The sequence below is a fragment of the Streptopelia decaocto genome (genome assembly GCF_964273445.1).
Source record: "Streptopelia decaocto genome assembly, chromosome: 2".
NCBI lineage: Eukaryota > Metazoa > Chordata > Aves > Columbiformes > Columbidae > Streptopelia > Streptopelia decaocto.
This window is the reverse complement of record NC_138655.1, coordinates 82,924,038-82,949,113: the sequence shown is the minus strand read 5'-3', so window position 1 is coordinate 82,949,113 and position 25,076 is coordinate 82,924,038. Positions and strand designations below refer to the sequence as shown.

At 38.9% G+C, this 25,076-nt stretch overlaps 1 protein-coding gene across 1 annotated transcript in view; it reads left to right on the top strand.

Annotated features, from left to right (window-relative positions):
• The window catches only part of LOC309436222 (cadherin-6), a gene marked incomplete at both ends in the record, with an annotated part of 51,023 nt that overhangs the window by 6,341 nt on the left and 19,606 nt on the right, over positions 1–25,076 (top strand). The window contains 3 exons of the mRNA XM_082045244.1: positions 20,837–21,131; positions 22,594–22,713; positions 24,752–24,919. Of these exons, the coding sequence (XP_081901370.1) occupies positions 20,837–21,131; positions 22,594–22,713; positions 24,752–24,919 (583 nt within the window). The remainder of the gene's footprint in view (positions 1–20,836; positions 21,132–22,593; positions 22,714–24,751; positions 24,920–25,076) is intronic.

Here is a 25,076-nt window from a genome sequence, read left to right as displayed (position 1 = left end):
TTGAGAGGTTAGAGGCCCAGGACGACAATCTAGAAACAGCTTGCAGATTTAAAACTGTCATATGGGGGCTGAGAAAGGAGATAATGAGAAATGGGTGGGATAGGCAAGAATGTTATTCAGAAAATGAAAAGGCAGGAAATATAGCATAGTTAGTGCTTACGATCATCATAATTGTGAATCTACTTGGCATCATCCTTGTACCCAAATACATTACACAATACAAAAAGCCTTACAACCATCTGTTTCAAACACAGCACATTTCCTACATCATGGCACGTGCTGGTACTTACAGTGTAATGGTACGTAACCTCCCCTTCTTCCCATTCTACCTAGAGAAGCAAACAAATACTGGTACGCTCAAGCCAATATTTCTGTTAATTCTTGTTTTTCTTTTTTTTTGTGGCCTGAACTAAACAATTTTGTTTTCCATATGTTAATGACCCACTCAGACCAGGACTTACATTTTGGGCCATATCTTTTTACAGATTGTCCTATCCTACCCTTGTCAGCAATCATCTACATGTCTTCTTAAATTGTGTGCCCTTAGACTTCTGGCTGTAGAAAGACAGCTGAGCATGTTAATCTTCTTCCCTAAGGGCAGACTGCAGGTGAAGTTCATGCTTTATTTTGTGTTATTTGGACCACTGGTCTTTGGAACTGTGATAACCATTTTCGTATTTGTTTGTACAGCACAGTAAAATCCTCACTATAAAGCTGCAATGACATGAATATAGAACTTGCAGGCTAGCAACTGCAAAAAAAAATCCCTTTTTCAGACTCAAGACAAAGAACCATTGTTATTCCACCATTTGTTGTTTACAGTTGGCTCACCAAAAATATTAAACCATAAATCTTTGAGAAATCTCTTTATTAAATGAAATCCATATTGTCTGTGACTACCTTTTTTTCTGCTGCCATTTCCCTCACTGGTGAACATAGGTTCACAGTGGGGCAACAGCACATTGAGAGCTGTGGCCAGTCAGTGTAACATTTCAAAACACAAACTGAAAATGTGTTGTGATGTTAATAGCTACTCTTGATCCGTATGCGCTAATGCAGACTGTGGCTTGCTTTCACCCTTAATGGGGTGAAAGAAAACCTCAGCATCCACTTGCAACTACTTCAGGGTTCAGTGAAGCTTGTAGTTATCATGAAAGTCTGAGGTGGCAGACGAAGGAAATGGAAGAATCACCCTCTGGAAGTAAAGGAGAAAAGAAAAATATCAATCCTTTCTCTCTGCTAATTTCCCCAAAAAAATCTCTGAACAACAAGGGTTGTAAACAAAACAAATCCTGACTGATCTGCAAATTAAAAATGTACATTTAGGAAGAAAGGGGAAAACAGATCAGCATATGTTTTTGCTGGATATATCATTCCCATTCTTTCCACAGTTGTTTATTTTGGAGTCATATCATCCAAAGAAGACTGCAGCTCTCCTATACTCAACTTGCATATGCTATGTCATACAGGGCAGAGCTCCAAGAAGAGCTCAGCTGAAATGGCCTCTCTGTACAGGGATATAGTCTATCTGACACTATTTCTTGCTTTGTCTCTTTGTGAAACATCAAGCAATATTTCACCATTGGACGTCTATTGGAACAAAGAAGGATTTACTGTCCCACACAGGCTCTCATAATGGTCATTCAGTCTTCTTTACCAAGTTTATTAGCTTTGTCAATACAATATCTTCGTGCTGGAAGGCAATATGAAGTTAACTCAAGTCAATTGTATAACTTCTGTGTTTAACATCATGTTGTCATTAATGGAAGGTTAAGTTTTCCCTAAAAGACAGAACCAAACAGTATAACTGCACTTGTGGCTCTATGACATGCTTCTTCCTACCTTGCAGCTCTTGCAATCAAGCTGATCAGGGCACTGGTAGAGGATTTAAAGGGCATGCAAACAGAGATGTCAGAACATTCATAGTTTCTTTTCACTATATTTTCTTTCTGTGGTTTTACACATTTCAGGTCATTTGCTTAAAACAGAGTTAATGCTGTTTACAACTGCTAAAACTCTTCACAGAATGCCCTGTACACATAGGGAAAAACAACTGCCGAGGAGGTTGTGGGCCAAGAATTAATGCTCTCTGCCTGAAAACTCTTGCATGTATATCCATGGTAATTGTAAACTGCTGTGAGCTTGGCCCTCCTGCTACTTTCAAGTAACAAAACCCGTCAGAATCTATATCATGTACCCTGATAGACCCACCTTATGCAAATGCTTATTAATTTACCTACAGAAAATATTTTATGAAAAATTACTTTTAGATTATTTAGATTGATTGGAGCATACCAATTGCATGTGCTTCAGAAAGAATTATTTTATTTCATCAATCATAAAATCATAGAATTGTTTAGGTTGGAAAAGACCTTTAGGGTCATCAGGTCCAACCATTACCCCAACACTGACAAGTCCACCACTAAACCAGGTCCCTAAGCACCAGACATCTACATGCCTTTTATATACCTCCAGGCATGACGACTCAACCACTTCCCTGGGCGGCCTGTTCCAGTGTTTCACAACCATTTCCTCGAAGAAGCTTTTACTAATATCCAATCTAAACCTCCCCTGGTGAACTGGAGGCCATTTCTTCTTGTTCTATCACTTTTTACTTAGGAGACCAACATCCACTTCTCTACAACCTTCTTTCAGGTAGTTGTAGAGAGTTATAAGGTCTCCTCTCAGCCTCCTTTTCTCCAGGCTAAACAGCTCCAGTTCCCTCAGCTGCTTCTCATCAGACTTGTGCTTCAGACCTTTCACCAGCCTTGTCACCCTCCTCTAAACTCTCTTCAGTGCCTCAATGTCTTTCCTGTAGCGAGGGGCCCAAAACTGAACACAGGATTCAAGGTGCAGCCTCCCCAGCACCAAGTACAGGGGAATGATCACTTCCCTAGTCCTGTTGGCCACACTATTTCTGACCCAGACCAGGATGTTGTTGGCCTTTTTGGCTAGCTGGCCACACTACTGGTTCATGTTCAGACGGCTGTCGATCAACATCCCCCAGTCCTTTTCCACCAGGCAGCTTTTCAGCCACTCTTCCCTAAGCCTGTAGCACTGCATGGGGTTGTTGTGACACAGGTACAGGAACTAGCATTTGGCCTTGTTAAACCTCATACAATTGTCCTCAGCCCAAAAATCCAGCCAGTCCAGATGCCTCTTTAGAGCCTTCCTGCCCTCAAGCAGATAAACACTCCTACCCAACTTGATGTTGTCTACAAACTTACTGAGAGTGTACTCAATCACCTCATTCAGATCACTGATAAAGACATTAAATGGAACTGGCCCAAAAACTGGGCCCTGGAGAACACCACTTGGGACCAGCCACCAACTGGATGTAACTCTGTTCATCACAACTCTTTGGGCCCAGCATCCAGCCAGATTTTTATCCAGTGAAGGGTACACCCATCCAAGCCATGAGCAGCCAGTTTCTTAAGGAGAATGCTGTGGGAAACAGCAAATGCTAGGTATGACATAATTTGGATAGCATAGGCACAAATATTCTCACCAGAAGAATTCCATTCTCTCCAGTCAAAGAGACCACTCATTCCTAGATACGAAATATTGGATCTTGAACTATTACCTGAAACCTGGGACTGAAAATTACTCCTGCAGATAGAAGCACAGAATAGTTAAGTTGGAAGAAATCTCTAGAGCCTATCTGTTCCAACCCCCTGCTCAAAGCTGGTCCAACTAGAGCAGGTTGCTCAGGGCTGTGTCCAGTTAAGTTTTTTGTATCTTCAAGGACGGACATTCTACAACCTCTCTGGACATGTCTCTTAGTGCTTAACCAGGTCTGCTTTTGCTTCTTTTTCTCCTAATATCTAACCAGAATTTCCCTCATCACAACTTGTGTCTACTGCCTCTCATGCTGTCTCCTCTAGCTCTGCCTTCTCTATACCCTCACTTTAGGTAGCTATGAGCATCTTTAAGACTTATCTTCTTAAATCTAAACAAAATCATTTCCCCCTCCTCCTCTCCTCTCCTCTCCTCTCCTCTCCTCTCCTCTCCTCTCCTCTCCTCTCCTCTCCTCTCCTCTCCTCTCCTCTCCTCTCCTCTCCTCTCCTCTCCTCTCCTCTCCTCTCCTCTCCTCTCCTCTCCTCTCCTCTCCTCCTCCTCTCCTCTCCTCTCCTCTCCTCTCCTCTCCTCCTCTCCTCTCCTCTCCTCTCCTCTCCTCTCCTCTCCTCTCCTCTCCTCTCCTCTCCTCTCCTCTCCTCTCCTCTCCTCTCCTCTCCTCTCCTCTCCTCTCCTCTCCTCTCCTCTCCTCTCCTCTCCTCTCCTCTCCTCTCCTCTCCTCTCCTCTCCTCTCCTCTCCTCTCCTCTCCTCTCCTCTCTCCTCTCCCTCTTCTCTTTTCATACATAATACACTCCAGCCTCCCCAACCCTCTTGGTGAACCTTCTGTAAACTCACTGCAATATGTTAATGTCTTTCTTACACAGCAGTGGGGCAAAACTAGATGCAGTACTCCAATTGTATTCTCAGAAGCTCTGAATGGAAGAGGATGATCAATGCCCTCGATAAACAGGCTATGCTTTTGCTGAAACAAACCAGTTAGCTTTCTTTTTGGCAAGGACATACTGCTGATTCATATTCAGCTTCTTGTCTAACAGAACACCCAAATCCTCTGCTGAAAAACTGTTATTTATGCAGCCAGTACTGCTGCGAGGGATTATTCCAGCACAGACACAGGACTTTGCATTTGCCTGTGGTGAACTTTGTGAGGTTTCCATCAATCCATTTCCCTAGGCTGTTGACATGCCCCCAGATAGAAGTTTTACCTTTTCAATATTGAGAGCATTTCACCCCCACTCAACCTCCATTTTTTATGCTTTGCAACTGCTCCATCATTTGCAAATGATGATTTGCTCCATGATTTGAGTCATTACTAAAGCAGCCGTGACCTCCAGTATGAAGCCTGAGGAAGACTATTAGTAATCAGTCACCAGTCAGACTTCATACTACACATCACAAGCCTTTGAGCTTGGCTATCCAGCCAGTTTTCCACCCACCTTGGACATTTATCCAGCCCATATCTCACTGATTTGTCTATGAAGATACTATCGGAGACTGTGTCAAATTCCTTGCTAAATCCATGAAATATCCACTGTTCTCTACCTGTTCACAGTGCCATTCATGCTGTCATGGGAGGCAATAAGGTTAGTTAAGCATGATTTTCCATTAGTAAATTCATGTTGGTTCTTCCACATTACCTCCTTTTTCTTCTTGTGCCCAGATTTATCTTCCAAGAGGCTTTGCTTCATAACCTTCCCTGGAACTGAAGTATAGCTGGCATCAAGTGTTCAGAATATCAAAGAGTCACCTTTGTCAGTAAGCAAAGGATGAGCATTTGCTGGCCAGACTCTAGCTCCCAGATCGTTGTTCTTGCCCTTTTTAGAATGGGTGTGACTTTCCCTATTTTCAGAATTTAAGAACCTTCCCCAATGACTATGGCTTTTCAGACCTTGCAGAAAGAAAACATTCTGCCACCATCCTTGGATGTATCCAGTGTTGTCCTGTGGAATTGGGTTTGTCCAATTCACTTAAAAGGCTCCTAATTTGTGTTTTTTGTCTGCTGTGGATAATGCTTAACTCCATCAGAATTTTCTGCTAGGCTCAAAGATCTTTTGGGCCTGTGGGAAATGGCACTTTCACATACCTGAGCAGTTCTTCTTTATTCATGAGTAACAGGTCCAACATAATGCATCCTCTGGTCAACTCATCGAACACCTGTGCCAAGAAATTTTCTTACAATATTCTGCAGAAACCTGAGTTGCTTGCACACAGATATATTGCCCTTCCAGCAGACACCAGCATGATTAAAGGTCCCCATGAGTACGATGGCCTGCAATTATAGGGTTTCCTGCATCTGTCCAAAGAAGACTTCATCTACTTCATCTCTTTGTGCAGGCAGTCTGTAGCAGATGCCTAGTGTGATGTCTTGTGTTAGTATGTGCTTTGTCCACAATCTCTTGACTGATTTGTCACCTGTTCCAAAGCAAAGTTTTGACCAGCTACCTGAGCTGGTCATTTGCTAATCTTTCTCCTTGCCCTCCTGGCCTGGTCTTTCCAAAGGGCCTACATTCTTCTGCTGCAGCATTCAAGCCATGTGAGCTATCCCTTCACATCCCAAGTAATGCACTTTGAGAAAGTACTCATTTGAAAGAACAATCTACTCAATGGCAGCCTTGGCTAACGTTTCCCATAAATATATTCCTAGTTGAGCAGCCTTTCTCAAGAGGTTCCTGTTGAAATTTAAATGTGCAGCCTTTTAGATTGTACCTGCTGTCTCACACAAATCCTTAACTATCTGTTTACAAGTCACAAACCTTTGTTTAGAAACAAAGCTGGGGAACAAAACAACATGGAGACATTTTTCATATTTCAAGCTTCTGATCTGTAGAAATAGATGATCCAGACATGCAAATAAAGGTTCAACTAAACCTGTGCATATGAATTAATTTCCTTCTTCCTAAGTCTTCATTTAAATCTGAATGTGGGTTCTCATTTATTTTAGTGTTTTTCTACATTCTCACTTCTCCACCCCCCTGCTTTCCTCCCTGCCACACACACTTTTATATAGCATATAAAATTCATACACGTATTTCAGGATTTGATTGTCAGCATCAAGTGCTCAGAATATCAAAGGGTCACCTTTGTCAGTAAGCAAAGGATGAGCATTTGCTTTCAAGCGCATCCATCAGGGAGTAGTCAGAAGCTGTTACTTGCTGAAGAAGCCTGATGTTTTATTCAACTATAACCCAGTAAAAACATTTCTACATATTAGGCCAAAGGATTATTTTGGTTTTTTCCTAGTTCATTTTTAAGATATATTCTCCCCTACCCCCACAGGAGAATAGACATTTTTACAGAATTAGGAGTGTATTTGTTCATAAATCTTAATTAAGTTGCTGTATTTGCCAACTACATAAATTTGAGGCACTTCTGAAAGCCTATGAGTCCAAAGAAAACATTTTCTCCGTGATGAAATGGATAATTCTGACCACTGATAAAGAGTAAGGAATTATCCCTGGGTAAATTCCCTGAAAAATCAAAGCTGCGCATATATCACTAACTACACTGATTACAAAATTTAGAGAACAAGGGACATATACTAAAACATATTATTAACTATAGAAGTGTGTGATTGTTGAACATACTATTTTTTTGAAAAATAAAATCTCCTAATCTTGGAAGAATACCTACTGTCATCTACAATGTGAGTTCACTTTTTGATTGAATGATGCAGTACAGGACAGAAGTCCCATTATAGTCAGTTGGAGATTTTCAAATTAACTGAAAAATATTTAGATCAAACCAATAAAAGCATTCTGCCAAAAAATGGCTGGGTACATGGAAAACCTCATCTGTTTTTGTTTTCCGCTATGTAATTTTTAAAATATGAGACACATCATAAAATCATTTTGGTTGCAAGAGACCCTCAAGATCATCAAGTCCAACTGTCAACCCAGCACTGCCATGAAAGCATGTCCCTAAGTATCTGAGCCTTTTGGCTCAGTGAGTATCTTTTCTTGCAAAAAGGAAAATGGAACATGTTTTATATATTAATTAGTAATCTTAAACAGTGGAGATACATTAACTATGCTGTAGGTACCTTTACCTGTGCACGCACCTGTCTTTTACGTATAAAAGGATATCAGGATATTAGAACTATTTTGCTCTGTTTGGAAAAAAGCTAAAACAAAGGTAGGTGCTCTTGAATTGTATGCACAATTCATATTGAAAAATGGAGGTTTAGAGGAGAGATTTACCAGGGAGGCATCCTTCCCTTTAGGGACTCATTGTATCCCCATTGAAAGGCATTACAAGCTAGGCACTTAATTATCCTTAACTTCACAGCTCAGCTGGCAGACATGGAAACAACTACATTTCTTTTCACTTTACCACAAAGTCTTACATCTGAAGATACCTCCAAATGTTATTTGAGCTAATAGAGCCAGTCCCAGGCTGCAGAAACTCTCCCATCTACCCCATCCCTTAGCTCTTCTCTGGTGGCAGTAATCTTCAACTGGTGGATAATAACAAACAACTGAAAGCAATTAGATTTTCTAGAATTGCAGCTGGATTACGAACATGCCATCCCCCCACACTCTAAATGCAGCAGGCTGTGGGAAAGCTACAGAGTTGCTAGTCTTTGTTTCAGTTAAGCAATCCTCAGTCTTTCCATAGTCTACCACAGAAAAAAATTACACCCAAGGCTCTCAAATCATGTTATAATCATTACATACAGAAATGGACATTGTTAACAACCCACATTTTACTGCAGGGAGAATGCAAAGGCATCAAATAGTGATCTGTCTAAGATCAGACAGGAAGACTCTGACAGAGACAGTATTAAAACCTGCCAGTCCTGTATTTTTGGCTACAAGCCTATCTTTTCCTTGCATATCTGGGTTTTTTTTTGTCAAAGAAACACACCTAAATGCACTCCACTCCTTGTTTGTATTTTTTTTATACCAAGAAAATAATCAGTGATGCTTCAAACTAATTTTCCCATTCAGTCTTTAAGACTCACACTTGAATCCAATGACGGACTGTTTAGTTACGGTGGTAAATTTGCAGTGGTGAGAAAGTCTGTCTCCTAAAAGAAATTACTTATACATCTCTTTATGGATTTCAAGGATCCAAAGGTTTGAGTTTTCGTTCCTGATCATGGAAGTATATACACTAGGTAAGAAAATAACTTTTAATCCCTCCTAATCTTCTGCTTAGATACTCGTGTAGAGAATTTTCTTAGTACCTGAGGTAAGATATTATAAGACTGGGGGTCCTTTATGCTTTTTAGTAAGCGAACACTGATGCCTCAACTAAAACCATTTCTCATGTCTACCTGGTAGTGTTGCTACCACACAGTTTAAAAACTTTGGCAAAAATACATGATGGGAAGTATGACAAAGATATGCCAGATGCTAACATAGATGGACCAAAAAGCACAATATATGTATTTTTTTTTAACTGCCTTGGTCTTCTGTAAGAGAACAACTAGATCTCTGTGCTTTTATGAGGGTAATTGCAGAAGTCTGTACAATTCTGTTTTGTTACCATCGCTACTGTGATGGTAACAGACAAAGGCATAATGAAACCCAAATTCTGTAAATAAAACTGGGAAAATTAAGGTTAGAACTGAAGATTTTTTTTTTTTTTAAGTGACAGGCAGAATTCTTTTGAGTCTAGAAGGAAGCTTGGCTATCTTTCTTACTGTTAGATAGTAGTTCAATGACAAGTTTTTTAAAATAACATGAAATTCAATGGCCTGTATGTAGAGCGATCAAACTTGACACCACAGTCTCTTGTGCCTTATAAATTAAAGACCTGTTTGTAAAGGAAAACTTCGTAAATTCCTGCTATAGTTGTGCTTTGAGATAGTAGGAAGAGAGACAAATAAATCTGCATTACCACAGAAGAGCTAAGCAGCACTATGCTCAGGAAAAAATGGAGACACCTTTACCTAGTTTACAGCTTTGCTATCTATTAATTAAAATCTGATGAGCTGTCCTTAAAGAGAAGAGCAAAAAGAATAAGGGACCTTCCTGGTTTGAGGTAGTGCAGTGCAGGACAAAAGCTCTTGTGCCATTGTCCCTATTTAATCACAGTGAAGAGCAGCAGCAGTTGGCGAACCCAGGAGGGAAAAGAGCTGATGGGCCCTAGGCAATGTTGAAGTGATTGACACTTTTCAATTGATCTTTTGCAAAGTTGATTAGCTGTGGCTGCATGTTTTCACTTCGGGTTATAAAACCCATTTCTGATTTTGAAGGGTGGGTAATAAAGGTGTGAGTCACCAGCATATGGATATTCATTCTTAGCTTCATACTTTTAAAACAGAACAATAGGTTTGCAACTACTGTTTGAGCAGCCTATTCCATAAACCAAGGATCACAACATCAGCCAAACTGTTGTCCATGTCTGTCTCAGTCCATGTGGCCTCACATATAGCCCTCACAAAAAGAGAATGAAAGGAGCCTTCCAGCCTGCCTGGAGCGTCCAAACCAAGAGTCTTTTGCATCTTGTCCCTGGTCAAATGACAAATTCATATTGCAGGGCCCTTTATACTTTATTTCTTTTTGTTTGGTTGGTTGGTTTGTTTCAGTCCAGCACCCTTTACTTTTATTATAGGCCTTTTCTATGTTTTGTTTGTTTTGAAATCAGATGTCACCATCTTTTACCCTCAGTTTGCCTTTGGAGTACCTGGTTGCTTCTGAATCTTGAAGTCTTCTCAGTGTTTTTTGGTCCATTCATTTCCTGAAGTTGTTCAGCAGCACAAGTTCAGTTTTTAGCTGAACTTGGGGGAACAGACTGACACTCCTACTTTTAAAAGTGAATGAGAAAGATCACTGACATTTTGATACTCTCAAGAAACAGAAAGATAGCATCACCTTGGTGAATTTTCTTTTCCTAGATGTTTTTTATTCTTCCTGTGGTTCCTGATATCATGACAATCTGTTTTGTTTTGTTTTGTTTTGTTTTTGAAGCTTATACTGCTGTTACTGAGCACTTTTATCTGACTTCTAGCTTTTTTACCATTTGCAGTGGGTGCAATTTTAGCATTAATTTTATTTTTTTTGTATCTCATGGAGTCCTTTTGGTAAAAACCTCAGGTTTAGAACTAAGAACCAGTACTTAGGTTAAAGGGAGCCCTTAGAAGGCATTACTGTTTTACCCTTCCTCTGGTATACTCTAAGGTGTTTATCTTAAATAAGACTTTTCAGTTGCATTTTGATACTGCAAGTATTGGATACCTGTATCATTTATATTTTTATTATTATTTTTTTTACTGAGTTATTCTTCTAATATACCTGATTCCATGCAACCAAGCCTGATATAGTTTACTTAAAAGAAGTAGCTTGCCAATATGTACTTTATATGAAATTATAGTCTGTTATATATTCTTATATTAATAGGATCCCATAGCATTCAGCTAGGGATTAAAGTGTTCAGCCAGGGTTTAAAGTGTTTCTGATTCACAGTATCACAGTATCACAGTATGTTTGGGATTGGAAGGGACCTCAGAAGATCATCTAGTCCAATCCCCCTGCTGGAGCAGGAACGCCTAGGTGAGGTCGCACAGGAACATGTCCAGGCGGGTTTTGAATGTCTCCAGAGAAGGAGACTCCACAACCTCCCTGGGCAGCCTGTTCCAGTGCTCTGTCACCCTTACTGAGAAGAAGTTTTTTCTCAAATTTAAGTGGAACCTTTTGTGTTCCAGCTTCATCCCATTACCCCTTGTCCTATCATTGTTTGCCACTGAGAAGAGCCTGGCTCCATCCTCGTGGCACTCACCCTTTATATATTTATAAACATTAATAAGGTCACCCCTCAGTCTCCTCTTCTCCAAACTAAAGAGACCCAGCTCCCTCAGCTTTTCTTCATAACGGAGGTGCTCCACTTCCTTAATCATCTTTGTTGCCCTATGCTGGACCCTCTCCAGCAGTTCCCTGTCCTTCTTGAACTGAGGGGCCCAGAACTGGACACAATATTCCAGATGTGGTCTCACCAGGGCGGAGTAGAGGGGACGGAGGACCTCTCTAGATCTACTAACCACCCCCCTTCTAATACACCCCAGGATGCCATTGGCCTTCCTGGCCACAAGGGCACAGTGCTGGCTCATGGTCATCCTGTTGTCCACCAGGACCCCCAGGTCCCTTTCCCCTACACTGCTCTCTAATATGTAATTTCCCAACCTATACTGGAACTTGGGGTTGTTCCTGCCCAGATGCAGGACTCTACAGTTTCCCTTGTTAAATTTCATTAGGTTATTCCCCGCCCAACTCTCCAGCTTGTCCAGGTCTCGCTGGATGGCAGCACAGCCTTCTGGTGTCTCAGCCACTCCTCCCAGCTTAGTGTCATCAGCAAACTTGCTGATAGTACACTCTATTCCCTCGTCTAAATCGTTAATGAATATATTGAATAATACTGGCCCCAGTACTGACCCCTGAGGCACTCCACTAGATACTGGCCTCCAACTAGACTCCGCACCATTGACTACCACTCTCTGGCTTCTCTCCTTAAGCCAGTTTGCAATGCACCTCACTACTCTATTGTCTAGACCACACCTCCTCAACTTAGCTGTGAGGATGCTGTGGGAGACTGTGTCAAAGGCTTTACAACCTCTTACAAACAAAGCCCAAGAAAGTAAACACAATGTAAATAGTATACAGCATATTTTCCAATAACTCAAAGGAAACCAACACCCCAAAATGCAGAAATCTCATTCTTCAGTGCTGTATTTCATTAATTTACTACAGATTTAATGTTTGCATGCCTGATTTCAGTACTGAATTTTATCCTTTATTGCTGACCAGGGTATCATACAGGAAGAAAAGGAAGTTCTTCAAAATGGAAGGGATAGAAATAGGATAAAAATGCAATGTTCTTGAAACAGGAGTTATTAAAAAAAATAAATCATAAATTAGAAACAGCAAGAGCAAGAGAAGGACAAAATCTTGAATGTTTTAGTCATGGGATGACAGGAAGAAAATAGTTTGATATGGCAATGAAAATGGCAAATGTTTGTACTCCTTTCTAATAGAGACAGGAAAATCTTCACTCATTTCTCATAGAGATGGGAAAATATTAACATAATTGTTCAAAGACCTGTGTCCATTTACACAGAAGGCAAATTGAAATGCAGAAAAAAGACCAGGATCATCAGCCCTTCATATTTGATCCTTTCTTCATTGGCTCTTTTTGGAATCCACTTGACGTAAAAATGAGGGACTGGGGCTGTAAACAGGATTCCAGCTGAGGACTCGGAAGTGCCTATTTTGCAAGTCTGTATATAGGCTGGTAGCCTAGCAAAGAAAAATAGTGAGAGCATGTGGGATTGTTATCTATAAATGTTGGATGAGGAAGAATATACGCATGTGGGAGGAGGTTTTTAAAACAGAAAATCAATGCTAGTACAAGAACAGCACACCTAATCTTGGAAAACAAGATTTTTTCTAACCACCAGAGTGTCAATTTTTTCAAACAGGAACTAAATACTTGTTGAACCTTTTTCTTCACTAGATGAAATGGGAAGCAGGTTAAAACTGCATTAAAAATCTGAAACACTCAGGAATCAGTCACACCAAGCCATATTCAGGTTTACTGTATTAACTATACTGTAGTAACTATACTTACTGTAGTAAACTAATCGCTTTCTGTATTTAACTAATGTAAGTATTCTATGAACCATGACATCTGTAAGTTCAAGAAAGTGATGAACAATGAAGACTACTGATTGCATAGGAAAGCAGATCTTGGGTTTGTGAGGACATGAAAAAAGTGAGAATCTACTTCAAGTGGCTGTTGCAGCATTGTAACAGCCCCTCTGTGGAACTGCTGTATCTGACAGCTATACATCTGGAATCATAGTGCTGTGATCTAGCAAGGCTGGGTCTGTTTGCAATTCTTTTTAATCTTGTGAAATATATATTTTTTTTCCTGAAAATTACAGTTCTTGAATCTTACTTCAAACTCCAGCTCTCCAGCTCTTTTGAGGGTGTAGAGTATAAATTTTCATATAATCTTCAAATTACTTTATATAAGAAAAGAAAGGAATCACCTCTTCTAGTTTCTCTAAACACCAATGAAAGCTGGAAGCACTGTAACTTCTTTCTCCTGTTGTCTTTCAATTTTTCTTTTTAGCACCTACCTTCCTATTTTTAACAGACATTTAAGCTGCATTTTGGAAATAATGGTCCCTAAGGGCAGGTACCTAAGTCTTGATATAACCTTTCAGATATCTGAAGTGAGTAGATAACTATCTTCAACACTCTACCCTCTATCTCACTCCGTTGGCCCTCTCTAAATATTTTTTTAAATCAATTCATTGCTTTCAGTTAAATTTTATAGAGGAATAAAGGTGTCAAAACCATTAATTTTATATACAGTTCAGAAGAATAGCAGCTGCATAAGGCAAATAAACCTACATTGTGCCTTGAGTGGTCAAATGACTGTTCTATAGACACACATATATGCCACCAACAACTACAGGCCATGTTGTCTCTTCTTCAGCCAGTATTTAGGAAACACAAGAAGCAGCAGCATTTTGCAGTCAAGAAGCTTTGAGAACAGGGGCTGGAGCAGGAAGTACAAAATACCATACAGTGGGTAGAATACTTTGCCTTAGGGGTGAGTCAGATAGAGAGGTTATGTGGACCACAAAATGAAATCAATTAGTTGTGTAGATATTTGCCCTGATGATACATGATATAGTGTGTGTATATATTAGTAGGTATATGAAACATATATAGAGTTTGGGGGGCATTTTTTGTGCATTAAAAAAAGTCTACGCTCAAACTTCAGCAAAATATACATAAATACTTACTACCTAATGTGCAAAAACAATGCCAATTTCCTTTTAACACAGAGTCACCAAGTGAAGCATAACCTTTGGTGCTGATTAATTGGTTATTTTAGTGGTGTTGATTATGATACTAATTGAAGAGGTTGGTTGATGCTATAGGGATATAGAGCACTGGAAGAGACAGGGAACAGTGTAAGGTTGTTATTCTGAAATAGAAACTTTGTGTAATATTATAGTATTAGCAGTTTCATTTTAAGCATTTCTTTTTTTCTGAATGTTGTACCATTGCACTACATAACCTCAAGAAATCCATGTGGTTGAATTTGTTCATTACTAGATAGAACAATCTGGAGAGGGTCTTTTCACAAGGGCATGTAGTGATAGGACAAGGGGTAATGGCTTTAAACTGAAAGAGGGTAGATTTAGATCAGATATAAGGAAGAAACTCTTCACCATGAGGGTGGAGAGGCACTGGGACAGTCTGCCCAGAGAAGCTGTGGATAGCCCATGCCTGGAAGTGTTCAAGGCCAGGTTCAATGGGGTTTTGAGCAACTTGGTGTAGTGGAAGGTTTCCCTGTCCATGGCAAGGGAGTTGAAACTAGATTATCTTTAAGATTCCTTCCAACCCAAGCAATTCTATGATTCTAGGACTCTGTTGTTTGGATCTATTCAATTTGGAGTGAAATCATGTGCTACGAATACTGCCAAGAGTAAACCTGTAATTCTCTTTGTTAGCTAGATACCAACTGCCTGCATACTATTTTAATAATTAGTCTCTATTTCTTTATTGTATTAGGAGACAAAAATGTGACCACAGCAATCCCAGAATAGCAAGTTCCTCTTATAAATGCAAACAAATAATAAGACATAACAGGGAGCTTATTTCTGGATAATTGTAGGTTGATGATTTAGCGCGTACATCCCAAGGTCTATTGACTTTGATCTTTGCTGAGGTTCAGTAACTACTCTGAAATTCAGTGAGTAGGTTGTGATATTCACAACAGGAAACAGAACTTGGTCTGCAGGGTGGATGGAAAATCATCCTACCCACCGACTTGCCAGGTATCATAACTGGCAATATGACATTAGCAGGAGCCAAACTGCAATTTACAGCTGTCTTGCACAACCTAAAGCCACTTCATAAATCAGATTAACTGTGCTGTTTAAATGCGTGCTATAGAGTGAGGTAGAGGAAGGATGTTATTTCATTCTGGAGAATATTCATGGCCTGCAATTTCAAGTTTTTGGAATTTAATTACTACATCTATAAAAGTACATTTTCAGTACAATCATGTTACAAATATGCACGTTAGAAAGCCACTTGTCTCAAATGTATTCCATTTAAACATTCAAAAAAGTTAGTGCTTAGCCTTAACCTGTTGAAATATATGGGATCTCACTTTCTTTATACAGCTTGGGTACTGCTGTTTCATACAGTTTCATACAAAGCTGAATTTAACATGTTTAGAAAAGGGCCCTGAGGTACCGCCAGCCCTGACTGTCCCTGCCCAGCCCCAGGGCTCCCTCCCCTAGCCCATGGCCCAGGACCACATGTCAGGCCCCAGAGCCATCATCCCCTGCCCCACTAGCACTGCAGTAAGGCTGGTCTCCAGCTCCCCACAGCCCTGCTCTGCTTGGCCGTGGGCCCTGCCAAGCTGGGTTCCCCTACGGGCTCGCATCGTGTCCTGTCCTTGGCCCGCTTTGTCCCCAGAGAGGTGCCTGATGCCTGTGGCCAGGAATGCCCTGGCTGCCCCACTGCTGGCTATAATGGTGGGCTGGGCCCTGGCTGCCAGGCCCTGCCATGACCAACCCAGGGATACACCGTCCCACACCTCTGTTCAAACACACTAGCACTGCTTCTTTTGGAAGTGCTGCCAACATTCTGGAGTATAGCTCATGTCTTTGTAATATTAGAGATGGGCAATAATGAATTGCACAACTTAATGCCAATTAGATTTGCTGTTTTCATGCTGTATCAGTTTATAGTCCTACTGCAAAAACACATGAAAGGTGCTCTTCAATTCTTCCCACATGTGTGTAGCATAGGTCCAAATCAATTTTTAGAACTTTGGTAAAATTTTCCCAGAGTGCTGTTTTAAAGCGAAGTGATACTGTCTATTGGAGATGAACGCAAAGGCTGTAAATATATTCACTCTGGAAATTAGGAAAAAAAAAAAGCCAATGGTACAAGTACTTTTACTTGCATTTTCCTTTTTGTTGTGCTGAAGATACACCATTGCCATTGCCCTTGGTTCTTTCAGAGGGCTCTGACAGAGACTGCAGAGAAGGAGGCTACTCCTGATTATGGTAAATTTGAAAATAAAAACAACAATGCTCCTTTTAAAGTGATTATGTATGTGACAACAAGCAGAATGTTAAACACAGGCACCTAATTCTGCAGTCTTGCATGTACTTTAAACACCTCTTCCTGGAGGCATGAAGCCTCTCCTGTTTTCAGACCAGCTGTATTTGAATGTTTCAGGCCAGGACATTTCAGGGGGTGTAGAAGAAAGGCAGACGCTGGACAGTTTTTATCTGACTGCAAGTCATTACTAGCAAACCAGATGGTTCACTTAACAGTGGTATTAAAGTAGAATGAGTAAAAGTATGCCTAGGGCATAGTAAAATCTTTAATTTGTCATTCATCCTCTGCCTTAGCCAGTGATTGATGGACGATTTCACAAAAGTGTCCAGATTAGATTCTAAATGAAACAATTTACTGTAATATTAATAAAGAGCAATTGCTGATGCATTTACTTTTTATTGCATAGACTTAGTTCTTCACAATTTTGCTTACCTTTAGGGTATTATTCAGTTCAGTCTGAGCACTCAATTGAAATTAAGTAACACTGAGTTCCTGTGGAAATAAAAGCTACCTTTACATGGAGTCCTAAAAACTTCTGGCTGAAGTAACTTTGTCTTGACTAATGGTAATACAATACAGCCCAGGTGACACGAGCACTGTGTCCCAAGACATTTTATTCTCTCCCATGACTGTCTGCCATGGCCCATTTATCTGACCAAGTTTATGCAGAGGATAATGGATACTCTTTTGCAACATGGGTTAGCACACAGAGTGAAGCTATAATATCTTGCATTGGCTAGGACTGGAGCTGCTAAAAGCATCTGCAGTATAATTTATATGCATATCTCATCACAGCAAACTTCCTTTGTGGTGATGTATCTGGATAGTGAAAAATAACTTCAACTTTAAAAGAAAGTGGGGGTTGTTATTACTACTAATTTCATCCTCATAATCTAACAATAGTGTTAAGTTTTGTATACAAAACCATCAACTGTATTTTTAAGTGCATCTCACTTCCAGGCCCTTCATTTGACCTCAAATTGCACCATTTCTTTCTCCTTTAACTTTACTCACAGTTTATTTTTTTCAGCATGGTGATTGTAGCAACTTCCACCTTCATAGTGGCCACACAGACAAAATATTAATTACAGGATAAACTGACAGTTAAGAAAGAATAAAACAGATTTTTGTCTTTGCCTAGATAAAACATTTCTACCAAGGAAACAGTCAAGGACAGGTGAATGTTACAAATTTCTAATCTATGAGAAACTTTTCTAGAGATCTGCTTGTTTTTTCTAATATATAAAAACATTTTTTTCTGAGAAGAAAAGAACAAAATCTGAGCTATTTTGGCGCAGCTATTAAGCAGTTGATCCTTTTGTTGTAATATAAGCCTATCCCACAAAAACCCTGATGACAAGCATTTAGAGAACTATCCTAATTTACCAAAATCAGAAATATTATAATCATACATTTTGAGATCCTCCGTGAGTCAGGTTCTCAAGGCCACATATGGTGACACATTGTAAGTTCACTGTTGATCTGAAGAACAGGCACTCAGCCAGCCTTAGCTCTACATAATACGTGCTGGCACATAGGACATGATCTCCCCAAGGCCTCGCTCTCACAGTAAATAATCCACATATAGCCGGGGCAGCTGAGTACTTTGTTCTGTTGTGTCTCAGGAAAGTTGTAAAACTAAAGGTATTGAAGCTGAAAAGGATCTTGTCAGAGGCCATGCTTATTTTCAAATGTTAGTGCTGTTGCTGAAGGGCTAGAGATTGAACCTTTGATGAAGATCACCTCATTCTCAATATTGATGAATCATTACGCTGAGATATACTTTGCCTTGATATCCAAAACCACAGCTGATCTTACCCAGGTGAATTAATTGTAGAGGAGGAGTGGAAATTTCATAAACTATGGATTTAAAAAAAAACACAGAAGTTTCCATTTTTAGCCGTTTAGGTGGTCTGGACTAGATGAAGAATATTAAGGAAGAAAATTCCCAGGGGTTCCACCACCTTTTCTAGCTTGATCTTTTTCTGCTACTTTGCTAATTGAAACCAGGTTTAACTAAATTGATGATAAAAATGAGTTTGAGAGTTGAGCCTGTAATAGGTGTCACAACAGAACTATTCCATGATTCATATGAATTCACGATAGCCTATTATTGAGGGCTGTTTTTTTTTAATTTCTCCCAATATGATGCAGACAAAGTTAAAGATGCTTTCAAGGCAAACAAAAGTTGAATTTTTGATGTGAAACAATAATAAAAAATACTGTTTTAAAGGCAAAATTCTTTTTATGCCTTTTTTGTTCCAGGTTGCCTTACAGGAAAATTATACTCAAATATCCTATTGAAATTACTTCCTGCAGTAGACTTCTAGTCTGATTTCTTAACAAGCAGGTGTAACAGATATTCATCAGAGGTTGAGATTATATCTAGCAAATCATATAATTCCTGCAGGCCCTGTGGCCAAGTGTATTGGCCAACTGAATGAGACTCAGGAGACCTGAATTCTATTCCAGGTTCCAGTACTAGCCTTCTGAGAAACTTCAAGTTCCTATGCGTTGTTACCCCAAAAAAAGAGCAAATGGTTCTGACTGCTTTTCTGAAGGCTTTCAAAATCTACTTATGAAAAATGTTGCATAGAAGCTACTATTGGTGTCCTTATTATCGAGAGAAAGGGCTCTGTGCAAAATCACATGGAATGCGTTTTTCTCCCTGAAGAACAAAATTAAGAAGAATGCTTCAGCACATCTGCTAACGATTAAACGTACTACAGTGCTGCTATTTTGCATTATTGGGCACTTTTGAAATGTGTGTTGACAAAGAGTTTTACCCTTAAACACATGATTTATTACATGGCTCATGCTTTTTGTAGGGACTGTAGGCATAAATGCACATGATGGAGAACCATGCCACAAAGTGGGTTGTCAGTAGGCTGCCAGCAAAGCACTGATTTGGGCAGAAAGTTGCAAGGAGTTCAGAACATTGACCATGTGGTCATGCTGAAGGCTGTGAAGATTTTCTATATTCTTTAAACCTACAAATCTTTCTCTTCTACAAAGTATGTCATACAGCAATGTTAAGTACTTTGCCACATAGTCAAATAGTTGTGGTTTTTTTTTTTCTAACTTGTGTACAGGAAAAGAGAAGCAAAGAGCTGGTTGAGAAAGTCCAGCTCTCCTGATTCATAAACTTCTCTCTTCTACAAAATAAATAATTTCCAGGAATCTGCTACCTAATAGATTATTTTTTCCCACAAATTTCATCACCTATGCCTTGACTTTAGAAGCCATTTTAATGTTTCCTTTTCTAATTTTTTATTTTCTCTAATGTAACAATGAAAATAATTGTAGTTGATTAACCTTGATTTTAAGGCCAGGAGGGATAAATAAGGTTTTATCAAAGGAATAGCCATGAGAGTATGATTTTATCAGTTGTACCTTGTGCTTGTGCTTAGTAGTATTCAAGAGACTTGGAAATCTCCTGGGGAAAAAAAAAAATGATTGTTTGGGCAGCTCATCCTTTTTATGTTAATTACTATCATTCTCTTGTTTCCCCTGTTTAGTCAATGTCCCTTTGCATAAGGCAACTGATCCCTTCATTGCCAGTGCTGGAATGGTCTAGTATGCCTGCCCACCTCTGCTCTTATTTTGCCGCATCTGTAAATGCATATATTTATCTGCTGTTCATGTATGTATTTAGTATGTTATTATGTTGTTCACTATGTGGTGTATTACATAATGTCCACAGGGAGTAAGAGCAGAGCATCCAGAATTTAAACTCAAGAAGTGGCTGACCTGGCCACTTGTTAATTCCTTCCTTATTGCAATTCCTGAATCCAATATTTTTCCACTGTAGGATCTGACTGTCCTATATTTGCCTAGGATTCTACTTAGGCCACTAACATTTAGATCTGACTGATGTATGCTTAGCTTGGGAAAGTGATCTGCAGCTTCAGTTCATGGTTTTCCTCAGGCAATTCTTACCATGTTGCAGATCATTTCAATTCCAACATCAAGACACAACTCTATCAATTCACTGCTTCTACTGTGGTATCACCTCATTTTCCAAAAGCAGTGTACAGCCTATTGGCTGGGTATTAATAATAGTAAAACATCTATCATGATATCAGTTAAAGTATCTAGAATTGTGTTTCAATTATTTATTTATTTATTTATTTATTTATTTTTTTAATCCCCATTTCACCACCAGCTGCATTCAGACCAGGATAAAGGAGATGGATCACTTAAGTACATCCTTTCTGGAGATGGAGCAGGAGACCTCTTCATTATCAATGAAAACACTGGTGACATCCAGGCCACAAAGAGACTAGACAGGGAAGAAAAGCCTGTCTACATACTCCGTGCCCAGGCTATAAACAGAAGGACTGGAAGACCAGTGGAACCAGAATCTGAGTTCATCATTAAGATCCATGATATCAATGACAATGAGCCAATGTTTACAAAGGATGTTTACAATGCCAGCATTCCTGAAATGTCAGATGTTGGTAGGTGCCAACTAATAATTGATTTCAGTGTCTAATCTGGGTTCTTTCTGTGGACTTAATAAAGGGCTAGTTTACAGGCACTGAATACAGACATCCACTGTTTGAGTCTGGAGTAAAGCAGCTCAGCCTTTTTAAAAAAAAATCTAACTCCAGGAAAACAGTGACAAGTTTGATGGAACCAGATGTGTCAGCTGAGTGAAACTCATTCCTTGTGTTGTACCAGAAAAAAACATGCAAGATTAGTTTAGCTCACAGTGAAAGAGAGATGTGCTAAGCTGTGTTACGCGACATATCTAGAGTTATTATGATTTAGTAGCAGTGTAATAAGATGGTAATCCGTGGTCACCTAAGTGTGTCCACATCATCCCTAGATCTGTTCAGCAACCATTCTTTAGTTCAGGAGGGTAAAAAGAAAAATAATGGAAAAGTACAGGAGCCAAAGTGGTTGTACACAACTTGGGAATGAAAACTGTCACTTGAGTCAACCCATCACTGATTCAGAGACACAACATTAACTTCCTATGACCTTTGCTGCTCTTTTTGTGCAAAAGGAAAAAGGTTCAAAGTCCATTGAAGTCCATTGAAATCTTTCTATTGATTTAAAATGTATCAAGCTGTAGGAATAAGTAAAAAAAAAAAAATAAAAGAAAAGAAAATAACTTCCTTGAAATATGGTTTTAAGATTGCATCTTTTCCAGAGAAGTTGCCAGGTTTTGATTCTTTGTCTCTGATTCTTAGGGAGGTCATTTTGATTTCTTTGTCAGAGAGACATAGATGGTTAAACTGCAAGAGGCACATTTCTAATCTGAAATAATATCCAGAGAGAGAAGCATTAATTAATCATAATCAAGAATGAGATTAAAATAAAGCTCGAGCAGTATGAAAATAAAGACTTTGGGGCATACTGTCTACTCTCATTCATGGGTCTTGTCACATGGATGAAATCTCATCTGGTGAAGGAAGAACGTAATATTCACAAATCTGTTTTAAATGCCAAAACCAAAGCTCGTTTTGTATGTTTGTTAACACTTTGCCTAGGGTTCAACACGAATTCTTTCTCTAGAAGACACATGAAATAAACAGATTTATATTCCTATGCCAAATACTTTACAAGCATAAGTAAATTTGAGAAAGTATATTCTTAACTTAGATTCAAATTCTAAATGCCTTCAATATCTAGGGGAGAGTGTATTTTTAGTTTCTTCACAAGAAATATGATGAAGGATCTACACATCCAATCAATAACTGTATATTTTAATGAAGAGAGAATAAACCAACTATTTTTTTTGTTTGTTTTGTAGCTATGTGTCTTATGTACAGAGAAGCTGCTATAAAATAAGAATATCTCTAACTTCGTGCCACGAGTTTGACCTGAACCTGAACTATGCTTTTTCTGCATCATAAACTGCCTTGGCCATGAAAAAAACTGTGGATTTATATTTTCTTTAATTTATCATTGCAGGTACCTTTGTTGTGCAAGTCACTGCAACTGATGCTGATGATCCTACATATGGAAATAGTGCTAAAGTTGTCTACAGCATTCTTCAGGGACAACCATATTTCTCCGTTGAATCTGAGACAGGTCAGGGGACCTTATCTGTCACTCTATGACAATGTCTGCAATTTAAAACGGTATACTAAGACAAGCTAGGACATATTAGACAAAAACTTCAAAGAGATTACATCTTACTGAGTGCAAAATCTGACAAATTTAACAGAGGAATACATCAGTAAACATGACACCTACCTTAATTTAATCTTAACAACAAAGTCTAATGAATACAATTAGTACTGGATGTGAACCCATTTTCAATCATTTTTAAGAAGCAGTGGGTACAGAGGCTGCTGTGGATGCTTAAATTAAACCAAATAGGTTGGCTTTTAGAAGAAAACGAGAAACAGGTGGATGTGGAAAAAAAGTGTTTAATTCTCATAGATCTTCATAATGGCTAAATTAAGACTGAAGACTTGTTCAGCTTAGGATTTGTTTTTTTTTTCTCCTGTTTCTTCAAAACTTGTTTAAAGTAATTATCATTTCTGTACATCTGCAACGTATCACTTTAATGTTAATTTTATGGAAGAAATCTTAATTAAGAATAATGATAGAAGAGGTAAAATTGGCTGTTGCACTACACTGGAAGATCACAAATAGAATCCAAAACTTCTGAGTTCTGTTTTTGGAAGACATTTAAATTATACGCAGTGACTGGAATTTTTTATGGGCTGAATAACAGCCAGCTTTTCAACCTGTGCATGTAAAACACATGAATTCTGACTGACTGAATCTGCTGTACCATTGACTATCAGACTACACAGATATTCTCTTCCGAAGATTTATAACAAACTTCTCCACCAAAAAACAAATGATCTCAACAAACCCCTTAAATGGGAACATCCATTGTGATAGGTTGATAGAAGCTAAAGAAATCAGTTCTCTTCAGGACCGTTACAGGAAAGGAATTGATTATCCTAGACAATTAATCAGGTTTTAGTATTGTTTCTTAAATAAATCTTAAGAGACTTGGACAAGGAAAAGGAGGGAGAGATTAGATGTCTCAAAGAAAAATATGAGGTGAAAGAATGTACAAAATTCTGAAAAGAGGGAAAGTCAAGATCCAAGGGACCTTCTCTTCAAGACTAAGGTATTAGATACTACAGGCAAGGATTTTTGCACTGATAGACTCATTCTGACTTGGACATTACACTATTTAAAGTTATAATAAGGATAATGTAGCTGGGAGTTCACCAGTAATAATATCTTAGCAAGAGGGTTGCATGGGGCACAGAGGGGAATCAAAGTAAACCACAGGTTTGATCTTCCTGCCATGGAAATCAATTGCAAAACTCCTAGAGCGAAATGAGTCTCTGCCAAAGCCGCTGTAAATTTTGCCATGGATTTCAGTGCTTGAATTTCACCCCTTTTGCCTACAAAGGAGTCAGTTCTTAGCCTTAAGATACCTAGTCATTTTGCTTCACGGTAAAACTGAATGATTGAATTTCAATAGGAGTTGGCCTCACAACTGGTATTTGTGCCTTTGAAGAAGGAAATGACATGCAAAATCATTTCAATAATTGTATAAATAGAAATATACATAATTGGGCATTCTTCAATGCTCACAATTTTCTTAACTACTTTCTCTTCTCCCTTTTAATATTGTTGTACTGCCTCTTTAATGATGTCTTGCTAGAGTTAGCCTTTTTTTTTCTTTTTTTTTTTTTTAACCACATCTGTTGAAATAAAAATATTGACAGAACAGGAGAGAAAAGATGGAGCACATTATAATGAACAAAGAGCCTTTTTCCAGTTCGGTGAGAGATTTTAGCATGGAACTGAAAGGGGGTAAATAGTTATGTAAAATAACACTGCTCACAAATAGGTAGAATGTCTTTCTGGGAATGCCACTAATATTGTGTCTGTCACATAGGCTGCAGCCTGAGATATGATATGACAAGTCTATAATTTAATGTGCCAACTTATAACAGTAAATATTTGTACTGGGCAAAGTTTACTTATTACACAGAGACTGTTTTATTTAGGCTGTGGGGTTTTTTAAATAAGAATTCCCATCAAAGTCAGTACCTTACCTGTGAGTTTTCCCTCTTTAATTTTCATATTTCAGGCATTATTAAAACTGCTTTGCTAAACATGGACCGTGAAAACAGGGAGCAGTACCAAGTGGTCATCCAGGCTAAGGACATGGGAGGCCAGATGGGCGGATTATCGGGAACCACCACCGTGAACATCACATTGACTGATGTAAACGACAATCCACCTCGCTTCCCCCAGAGTACGGAATATTTACATTCTAAGTCTTTACAGTAGAATGGACAAAAATTAATATTTTTTTTTCACTTCAGGTATTGTTTCTGCTGTCATTAAATTACTGAGTATTAGATTTCCTGTAAGAAAGAAACAGACAAAACGCAAGCAAGCAATAGGATCAT